General features: G+C 39.3%; 1 protein-coding gene across 1 annotated transcript; it reads left to right on the top strand.

Moving 5' to 3' along the window:
- Positions 1 to 104: 104 nt before the first annotated feature.
- Positions 105 to 11,003, top strand: Ttc9c (tetratricopeptide repeat domain 9C). The gene is made up of 3 exons (XM_026407570.2): positions 105 to 1,101; positions 5,941 to 6,123; positions 9,169 to 11,003. The coding sequence occupies exons 1-3, from the start codon at positions 864 to 866 to the stop codon at positions 9,261 to 9,263; spliced, it is 516 nt and encodes a 171-aa protein (XP_026263355.1). The 5' UTR covers positions 105 to 863; the 3' UTR covers positions 9,264 to 11,003.
- The last annotated feature ends 188 nt before the right edge of the window (positions 11,004 to 11,191 follow it).

Genomic DNA, 11,191 nt, shown 5'->3' with positions numbered 1-11,191 from the left:
CATCCGTGATCGTTCGGATTTTTCCAATTGGCGAAGAGACCAGGGGGATCTTTTTTTTTTCGGGTTGGTCCGCTGAGGTAGGCGGGGTCGTTTCTGCGGGATTACTTTTCCGGAGCCGCTTCTGATTGGATGGTGTGGCGCAATGCGCGCGACCCTTTAGCTACCAAACTGTCAGGAAGGTAGACTCTTTCCTCTCCGAGCTCCCGCCCTTAAACTGAAACCCGGGAAGAGACTTCCGGGCTTGGCCTCCGCTGGGCGCCATAAACTGGCTGGGCGAATGGTGCCTTGCATTTGGACCGCTTGTGAGGCCTCCTCAGCCTCGCCTGAGGGTAGGGAGCACGGATGGCATTCACCTCGGACCTTCAACTCACAGCACAGACATCGACAAATGCCTGTTGAATAGGACAAATAAAGAGCCGGGATGGAGGAAAGCCCTCTTGTGTTTTAGCAACTGTCACCGCCTACTCCCTTCTTCTTCCAGGTCAGGGGGGGGTGTGTCCATAAGAAAGGGGGAAGTGATTCTGCTGGCGTTCTCACGCCTGCCGCATTTCCCTAGCACGGCCTTTAGTTTTTCGCGGAGTCTCTTTTCTCCAGGGTTGATTCGTTAGGAAATCACTTAATCTTTGGCTTCATTATTCCCACATTCTTTTCCTAACTAATTTCCTGCACTTCCGGAGACTGAAAAAGACTTCAGAGAAGTGGTGTCGGGGGTGGCTAGAAACAAGCAAAGCTTCCCTCCCGGGGTCTCTCTTGGAGAAGAGTAATCAAGTCGACTACCAAAGTCAATTGTTTTGATCCCAAGCCCAGAGTTTCAGTGCTCTTTCACTTCCCAGTTCCACTAGAGCAGTGGGCGACCAAGAGTTATGGAGAAACGCCTGCAGGAGGCTCAGCTATACAAGGAGGAAGGGAACCAGCGCTATCGGGAAGGGAAGTACCGTGATGCAGTGAGTAGGTACCATCGAGCTCTCCTTCAGCTGCGGGGTCTGGATCCAAGTCTTCCCTCCCCGATACCTAATCTAGGACCTCAGGGCCCGGCTCTCACACCTGAACAAGAAAATATCCTGCACACGACCCAGACAGACTGCTACAACAATCTAGCTGGTAAGAACAAGGCTGAAGGGTGGATAGAGAACGTCAAGGCAGTAGCATAAAACTGAACCCTGGGGGCGGGAAATCCCTGAGCAATCTTTTCTACTGTCTTCCAGTTATTCGGACGCGAATTGAAATTTATTTCCGATGTATAGAGCACTCAGAGTTGCTATAGAGCAGGGCTTCTCAAACCTCACTTGGACTTTGTTAAAACACAATTTCCTGACCCCTACCCTCAGAGATTCCTATTCAGTTGGCCTGGGGTGTGAGTCTTAGAGGCTCTTCAGTGATGCTGATAGTTTTAGAACATTTTACACAGTATAGATAAAAACTGGCATTATTTCTTTAGATAACTAGTATCTTTAGTCTTGGATGGCCTTGAGTGAAGAGGTGAATGCCATAGTATGACTAGGATTAACTTACTAAGAGAAAGAAGACTTTTGAAGTTTGTTCTGTGACAAGCAAAACAATCATAGAACTAATTAACTTATTTTGCAATGTATTAAAAATGTTTTAACAATCCAAGTTCAGGCCACACGAATTATTAGGAGCAGTTTTTATGTTTCCTAATTGTTGTTTAAAGAGTGATCCTTCCCCCTCCCAGTGCTGGAAATGGAACCCAGGGCACAGGCTGTATTACTTGGCCACACCTTTCCCCATAAAAAGGGATTTTTAAAAATCTAATTGACAATACTTATTAGCAATGGATTGTTGAAAACCTAATTCTATTCTTAAACTCAAGTAACAATGCTATTCTTAAACTCAAGTAACAATAATAGCAATTACTGTAGCTTGTTTTAATTAAGTCAACAATTATAAGGTGTTGAGGATTAGCAGTGTAATAAAACACATAAAGATCCCTGTACACAGGCTGGGAGTGTAGCTCAGTAATAGAGTACTTAAGTTTTTGGTTTTTTTTTTTTGGGGGGGGGGTTAACCAGGAATTGAATTTAGGGGCACTCAACCACTGAGCCACATCCCCAGCCCAAGTTTTTTTTAATTCTAATTTGTTATATATGACAGCAGAATGCATTATAACTCATATTATAAATATAGAGCACGATTTATCATATCTCTGGTTATACACAAATTAGTCACACCATTCCTATCTTCATACATGTACTTAATGTCTATCTCATTACACCGTCTTTCCTACCCCCATGCTCTCTCCTTTCCCCTCCCTTTCCTTTGCTCTATCTAGAGTTTGTCTAATCCTCCCATGCTCCCAGCCCAATTTTTGTATTTTATTAGAGACAGGGTCTCACTGAGTTACTTAGTGCCTCACCGTTGCTGAGGCTGGCTTTGAACTCTTGATCCTCCTGTCTGAGTTTCCGGAGCTGCTGGGATTACAGGTGCTCACCACTGCGCCTAGCCAAGTATGTAGGTCTGATACCCAGTACTGAAAAAAAAAAAAAAGGAAGAGAGAGAGATCCCTGTACTCATGCACAGGTATGGAGGTTTCAATTTTATTTATTTATTTATTTATTTAATTTTTTTTTTAAAGAGAGAGAGAGATTTTTTTAATGTTTTTTATTTATTTATTTTTATTTTTTTAAATTTTTAATATTTATTTTTTATTTAGTTCTCAGTGGACACAACATCTTTGTTGATATGTGGTGCTGAGGATCGAACCGGGGCCGCACGCATGCCAGGCGAGCGCTCTACCGCTTGAGCCACATCCCCAGCCCAAGGTGTTCAATTTTAAAAAGATGGTTAGGGAGGGGCTGGGGTTGTGGCTCAGCAGTAGAGTATTTGCCTAGCATGTGTGAGGCGCTGGGTTCGATCCTCAGCAACACATAAAAATTAAAAAATAAAGGTATTGTTTTCCAACTACAACTAAAAAAAATAAATACATAAAAAGGATGGTTAGGGAGGTCTCCTAAAGGTGAATTTATTAAATACATGGATAGATACTAATTAAGCCGTTTACATATACTAACTTATGTGTCACAACAATCCTTTGAGAAAGTTTAAGGAAACAGTGTGGTGGGGCTGAAATTCAACCCAAGCAGTCTTAATTTCAGAGCTTAAATTCTTTTTCTTGTTTGGTACATAGATTGAACCCAGGGGTGCTTTATCACTGAGCTACACATCCAGTCCCTTTTATTTTTTTAGTTTGAGACAGGATCTCCCCAAGTTGCTTAGACTGGCCTGGAACTTGTGATCCTCCTGCCTCAGCCTGCCCAGTTGCTGGAATTACAGGTGCATGCTGCTGCACCTGGTCAGAACTTAAATTGTTATTACAGAATTCTGTACTTTTTTTTTTTTTTTTTTTTTTTTGGTGCTGGCACATGCTAGGCAGGTGCTTTACCTCTGAGATATACCTCTGGACCTAAATATTGTACATATTAAAGAATAGAGTATACATTAGTGAATTGATCAACAATAAAGACACAAGATATTTTAGATATGATACTTGTAAATACTCATTACCATTGAATATATCATATGTTACTCTGTTTATTTCCCATCTCTCTGATTAAATATATGTTGCCTTGACTTTTAGGTGATTTTTTGGGACTGTGACTTAGGCATCTCTAAAGCCTCTGGGAATGCTTGGTAGATGTTCCATAAAGATGCATTGAATTGGCCTGGTTTGTCTTGAGAGGTTGATGTAGGCTGGCAAGTTCAAAGCCATCTTTAGCAACTTGGTGACCTAAGCAACTTTGAGAGACCCTATTTCAAAAAAATAAAAAAAGGGCTGAGGGTGTGGCTAAGTGGTTAAGCACCCCTGGATTCAATCCCTGGTACAAACAAAACAAAACAAAATTAACAATTTTCATTTAATGAGTTCCTATAACATTTTGAGCAGTTTATTTACAAAAATTCTCCAAAGTACTTAATGCTTATCCTCATTTTACAGATAAGGCAATCAGATGATGTCACTAAAATCTCCACTGGCATCTCATCACATTTAGGAGAAAATCCGTATTTTGACTCTTGCCCACAGCACTTAACACAACCTGATCCTCCGTATACTGAAAGTTTAAAGCAAATTTCCCCTTTCAAACTTGTGGGCTCTCTCTACAGGACTAAAATACCCTGTCTTTTGAATGATTCCTGTCATTCAGATCTTGGCTCCAAAGTCACTTTCTTTTTTTCTTGCTGCACTGGGGATTGAAATCAGAACCTTGCATGTGCTGGGCAAGTGCTCTACCACTGAGCTACATCCCCAGTCCCGGAATGTCATTTTCTTAGAGAAGCTTTTGGTAATTGAGCAGCACTCTAACTTCATTCACTGTCTACCCCAACAGTTTTATTTTCTTAAAATTTTAAAAGTGTTTTGTATTCCTCCCAATTTCAGATTAGGACACATAACCTTTATTTAATCAACAAGATGTCTACTTTGTTTCTTTTGTCTTTGCTCCTAGTTCAGTATCTAGTACATGGTCATGTTCAGTTGCTAGTTGTCAAATGAATTAATGATGCTAGGGTAATGGATTAGTTGACTGCTGAGTGAATATGTACATATAAATCATACAACCACTTGGTGGAGATGTTGTAGAGGGATACATACATAAGCCTAGGCCTTTTAATGTCCTCCTCATCCTTGAATTTTGATCCATCTTTGCATCACAATTTAGTAATAGTGTGCTTAGTTCCCACAAGTGTGAAATCGGGAATATATTTTCCTTCCCATTTTGGTAACAGGGATTGTATCCAGGAGGGCTTTTCCACTAAATCACATTCCCAACCCTTTTTATTCTTTGAGACAGGGTTTCGCTAAGTTGCTGAGGGCCTTGGTTAGTTGCTGAGGCTGGTTTTCAACTTGGCAATCAGCCTGCATCAGCCTCGGGGTTTCTGGGATTACAGACATGTGCCAGTGCACCCTTCCTTCTTTTCATTACAGAAAGGGGCTGGAACTGGGGGGCTAGGATATAGCTCAGTTGGTAGAGTGTTTGCCTCATGTGCATAAGGCTTCTGGGTTCAATCCTCACCCAGTAGGGATGGGGCAGCTAGGGATGTGGTTCAGTGGTAGAGTGCTTGCTTACCTAGCATGCATAAAACCCTGGGTTTGATCCCCAGTACAGTGGGGAAAAAAATTAGAGAAAGACGAATATTGCCTCCTAAGCATTTTATATTTCGAAGTCCCATTAAATGGTCCAATACTGAAGGGATACATTGTCATTGAGAATGATGCTGATTTAGGAGTTAGAATTTGATTCAATTTTCATAATCATTCCACCTAGCAGCTGTGAGATCTTGGACAAGTTGCTTAAATCCTAAGAGCCTTGATTTATTTATCCATTAAGTCGTAATAGTGTGGATGAGATGATTAAAGAAGATAAGAGTAAACCAAACACAAAGAACAATGCTTGCTATTTCTACTATTTCCTCACAATTAATAACAAATAGTGGGTTTTTTTTTTTTTTTTGTAAGTTATTATTTGTTTGTTTGTGCTGGGAATTCAACCCAGGGTCTCATGCATGCTAGGCAAGAGTGCTACCACTCAGCCCCAGCCCACAATCACTGTTTTTAATGAAATGGAAGTACTAGAACTGTGGTGAAATACAGAATTCAGGACACAATCATAGGTAGAACAGATAAAATGAAGAAGTGTTTTAAATAAAATTGTAAAGAATATTCTTTCTGGTTTTATAACTGGGCCTAACCCAGTGCTAGCTATAAGAATGCAATTGGCAGATCTCAAAGATTGCAAGCATATAAACCTTTTATTCCCTGCTGTATCTACAGTGCCTGGAAGAGTTTGTGGCAAATGAGAGACATGCATATTTGTTGAATGAATGAACATTGAGATCATTTTTGTTGGATACTGCCTGGAGTTGGAGTGGAATCAGTATAATAAGGCTTTCTTCCTCCTTCTTTCCACATTTTATTTGGCCCATTAGCCTGTCTCCTTCAGATGGAGCCTGTGAACTACGAGCGAGTGAGAGAATACAGTCAGAAAGTCCTGGAACGACAGCCTGATAATGCAAAGGCCTTGTATCGGGCCGGGGTAGCCTTCTTTCATCTGCAAGACTATGACCAGGCTCGGCACTACCTCCTGGCTGCTGTTAATAGGCAGCCTAAAGGTGAGTGAGAAAGGTGTTGAAGTAGTGAGGACAAATAAAATTGTCCTGCTAGCCTGGCACTGTGGCACAAGCATATAATTCTAGCAACTCAGTAGCCAAAGCCAAAGAATCAAAAGTTTGAGACCAGCAACTTAGTGAGACCCTGTATCCAAGTAAAATACAATATAGGACTTGGGATGTGACTCAGTGATTGAGTGCCCTGAATTCAATCCCCAGTACACACACAAAGTATACAGTGAAAAGACTTCTTCCACACCTGTGTTCTTATTTCAAGAGAAAAGCAATATTTATTTATTTAGTCATTTATAATATCTTTCTTTATGTATTTGTTTTTATGTGGTGCTGAGGATTGAACCCAGTGTCTATACATGCAAAGCAAGCCCTGTACCACTGAGCTACAGCCTCAGCCCCTTTATTAATTTTGTATATATCCTTATGAAATATATGGCTATTTTTATTTTTTATATGGTGCTGAGAATCAAATGAGTGCCTCACATGATAGGCAAGCCCTCTGCCACAGAGCTACGGTCCCAGCCCCCTAGCCCTTTTTTGCATTTTATTTAGAGACAGCGTCTCACTGAGTTTCTTAGGGCCTCACTAAATTTGTGAGGCTGATTTTGTACTCACGATCCTCCTGTCTCAGACTTCCAAGCTGCTGGGATTACAGGCGTGCAGCACTGTACCCAGCTTGCACTGAGATTTTAACCCAGAACTTTGCACATGTCAAGCATGTACTGTACCAATGAGCTACACCTCCAGCCTTATTTTTTATTTTATTTTTAAAAATTTGTTTTAGTTGTGGATGAACACTATACCTTTATTTTTATGTGGTACTGAGAATCAAACCCAGTGCCTCACACCTGCTAGGCGAGTGCTTATATGTACAAATTAAATTTTAAAAAATGTATTTTTTTTTCTTTTTTGGTATTAGGGATTGAACCTAGGGGCACTTTACCACTGACCTGCATTCCGGTCAGTCCAATATCTCCAATCTTTTTATTCTTTTTCAATATTCAGGATTTAACTTCAGGGGTACTTTACCACAAAACTCTTATCACCCCAGCCCTTTTTATTTTTTTTATTTTGAGACAGAATCTAAGTTCTGAGACTGGCCTTGAACTTGAGATCTTCCTTTTTCAGCATTCTAAGTCACTAGGATTATAGGCATGAGCCAGCATTCCAACTCCCAATCCTTTAAAAAAATTTCTTAAAATATTTTTTTAGTTGTAAATGGATGCAATATTTCTTTATGTATTTATTTTTTATGTGGTGCTGAGGATTGAACCCAGTCCTCACAGGTGTGAGGGAAGCACTCCACTACTGAGCTACAGCCCTAGCCCCCTTTTTAAATTTTGATACAAGATCTCATTAAGTTGCTCAGGATCTTGCAAAATTGTCCAGGCTGGCCTCGAACTTGGAATCCTCCTGCCTTAGCCTCCCAAATCACTTGATTAAGGTGTGGACCACCTGGCAACATGTAATGTTTTGATAAGTTATGTCGTGTTTAAATCAGGTTGAACATCTCTCTTCCTTTTATTGTTTAATTTTCTTTTTTAAAAAATATTTTTAGGGGTTGGGGATGTGGCTCAAGCGGTAGCGCGCTTGTCTGGCATGTGTGTGGCCCGGGTTCGATCCTCAGCACCACATACCAACAAAGATGTTGTGTCTGCAGATAAATAAATAAATAAATATTTAAAAAATATATTTTTAGGGCTGGGGATGTGGCTCAAGCGGTAGCGCGCTCACCTGGCATGCGTGCGGCCCAGGTTCGATCCTCAGCACCACATACCAACAAAGATGTTGTGTCCGCCGAGAACTAAAAAATAAAATATTAAAAATTCTCTCTCTCTCTCCTCTCTCACTCTCTAAAAAAAAAAAATATATATATATATATATATATATATATATGTATTTAGTGTAGATGGACATGATGCCTTTATTTTATTTATTTTTATGTTGTGCTGGGGATCGAACCCAGTGCCTCACATGTGCTAGGCAAGCACTCTTTCACTGTATTATTTCTTTATAGTGAAAACTTCAGACCCTTCTTGCTTTTGAAATGTATATTTTCATTTTCTGTAGTCACCCTGCTATGTGCAAGAGGGATTTGAGAAGCACTGTTCTTCAACATTCGTTCCCTAGCCTTTTTGAGTGTTACTGTGGATCCCAGTGAATAACCTTAATAATCCTCATTCTGCCCCCTTTCCAGCTGGATACTGGCTTGTGCTTTAGCTATCATTCTGTCCCTTAGCTCAGCTAACTCCAGGAGTGACCTAGAAAAAGAGACAGCCTACTGAGAGAATTTGAGATTTAATACTTTGTTTTCAAGGCAAAAAGAACACTGAAGATCATGACATGCTCATTCCTGTGTTGGTTGGTTTACTACTGAAAGTTGTCTCCCTTTTGTGCATTCTGGAGTGAAGAGAGGGTCCCTAGACAAATCTCACTAATTTAAATTCATGCCAAACCCACTCTGAATTAATAAAGATATAAAATTTAAATAATCAGTTCCTGTTTCTTAACTTTCAATTATATAGATTAGGTACCACCAATGCAAATAGTATCTTTAGAAGCTCTGCTATGATGGTAATAACTATTTCATCAAATTATGAAATTATCAACCAAAATTATAAAATTATCAACCAATCCAGCCCTAGCAGATTACGTGTGGGGTTGGGTACTGGGGTTTGAACCCAGGGCTTCTTGCATCCTAGGGAAGTGCTCTACCATTGAACTACTTTCCTAGCCCTTTTTATTTTATTTTGAGACAAGGTCTCCCTAAGTTGCCGAGTCTGGCCTGGAACTTGTAGTCCTCCTGCCTCAACCTCCTGAGTTGTTGGGATTATAGGCATGTGCCAGGGTGCCCCATTAATTTTTGAAGAATTAATGTGGCATTAATCAATGAAATTTACTATTGAATAGAATAATTGTGATATATTCAGATTTTGGAGAGAGAAAATGAACGAGAGTGTTTTAACAACCCTCACTAACCCTAGAGTGCAATTATGGTCTAACTCTTAACTGCCTTCTCAATCATCTCCCAAGATGCCAATGTCCGGAGGTACCTTCAGCTAACGCAGTCAGAACTCAGCAGCTACCATAGGAAAGAGAAGCAGCTGTACCTGGGCATGTTTGGTTAAAAAAGAAGAATGATGCGCTTCCATTTGAACTTAGGTGAACCATTAAAGACCCATCAAGGGGAAACCTGAGCCTGAGCAAGAGAAATTAACTGTATACCTCTGACCCAGGTGGATTTCTGTTTTGTTTACTATTCTGCACAAACTTTGTATTACTTAGACCATCTGTGTCTGTCTTTTTTTTTTTTTTTTCCCTATCCACCTGTTTATTTACATGACTTTCAATATATGTTATTGTTGGCAATGTTTGCCTTGAAAAATAACCAGAAAACATTCATCAGCTACAGGTGGAATTAATCGTATTTCTAGCATAGATTTAATGGTAGATGTTGCTAGGTATATTCATATTCAGAGGAGAATGCTAACAGAGGATGAAATGGTAAGGATAAGCAGAAAGCAGTTTCTTTCTTTGTTTTCTTAGATACCCAAAGCCAAACAGGAAAATATATTTTTTGTGGAACTAGACAATTATAAATTGGATCCAAATGTATTTAAGCGAAAGATTTGAAATTAATCATTTTTATTTAAATTAATTCCTTTTTCTCTTCATATTTCACGAACATTCAGATTCTTTCCCCCCCACAAAAATATATCTAGTTTCTCTTTTTCCCCTGGTAATTCTAGTTCTTGCTTTTGCGTGTACTCTTAAAAGTTTTGGAGTCATATATTTAAGTATTTATTTAATAACTCTTCAGCCCTTGTATTTCTCATTAAAAAAAAATGCCTGAGTAAATGTTTAGTTTTAGTTTTTAATAGGTGCACATCTATAGTATTTTTGTTTCTCTAAAAAAACTTAGGCTATATTACCAAGTCTTCTAGAAACAATACCATGTAGAGCAGGATAAAAACTTTAATACTTTCTTTACCTGTCCTTGTATTTTGTAAGAGCACAGGTCCTTGTGGAGGAGGGCAACAATAAGGAAGAGCTGTGATTGCTTAGTGTCTTGAAAGCACCTGATGGAACTCTTTGGAAGCTGTTAGGCAGTGGTGCAGGTTGCAGATCTTTGCTATTCTGGCTCAGTAGAATGCTCCATCAACTAGGAGCTCCTTTGTCATTCTATTTACTCATTGTGGATAATGTCTGCAATGATGTAGGTACTAAATAGTAGGTGAGATCATACATCACACAATCCACCTTTGTAAGGAGAAGTAATATGCATGTGTCATTATCCAGTATAGAACCATAAAACAAAACAGATTTCAGAAAAGAAAAAACTAAACACCCTCGTCCCTTATCAACAACCCAGTGCATTAAACTCCTCTTTGTTCCTCTCTATACCTTTAAATAACTTGACCGTCAGCTTACAGCAGAAAGTTTTTCTACCAAATAATCATATGGAATCCAAAGACAGAACTAAAAAAAGTATAGGGTTACTGGTGAAATTTTGTCATGGTGAATCTTATCAAGTTTAGCCAGGTTATCCTTGATGTTTCCTGTAGTAATTTTTCCATCCACTGATTCCTACCCTTCTTCTTGTTGGAGTTGAAATTAAGTCCAATCTCTTTCATCCCCCACTGGAAGACCTGTTTACAGTGGTTCCTATACCAACTGACATGACCCCATGAATATAGTATGCCTTACTATGCTTTAAATTTTTTTTTTAATTTTATCATGGTTGCATGTTTTGTTTGGGGTTTTGCTTTATGATGTTCTATGGTATTTTAAATTTTTTTCAAAAACAATGTTACATTAAGCTGTTTTCTGTATCAATGAGGAAAAAATAAAACTGGTATTTAAAAATGCATTTTAGAAATTTATTTCATTAATTTTCTTCTTAGCACTACTAAGAGAGAAGAGAGCACAGCGCTTAGGTTACATTTCAGGTTTTATTTCAGAGGCTTGCTCTCAAAGAAGATGTTAATGAACAGAAAAGTGGACAAAGGAATGCAGTCTCATTCAGGTCTTGAGGGGTTCTGACAAGCCTGCATCC

The sequence above is a fragment of the Urocitellus parryii genome, chromosome 4 (assembly GCF_045843805.1).
Source record: "Urocitellus parryii isolate mUroPar1 chromosome 4, mUroPar1.hap1, whole genome shotgun sequence".
In the NCBI taxonomy this organism is placed as follows: Eukaryota; Metazoa; Chordata; class Mammalia; order Rodentia; family Sciuridae; genus Urocitellus; species Urocitellus parryii.
Note: the sequence above shows the minus strand (reverse complement) of the source record. Positions and strands in the feature narration are given on the sequence as shown.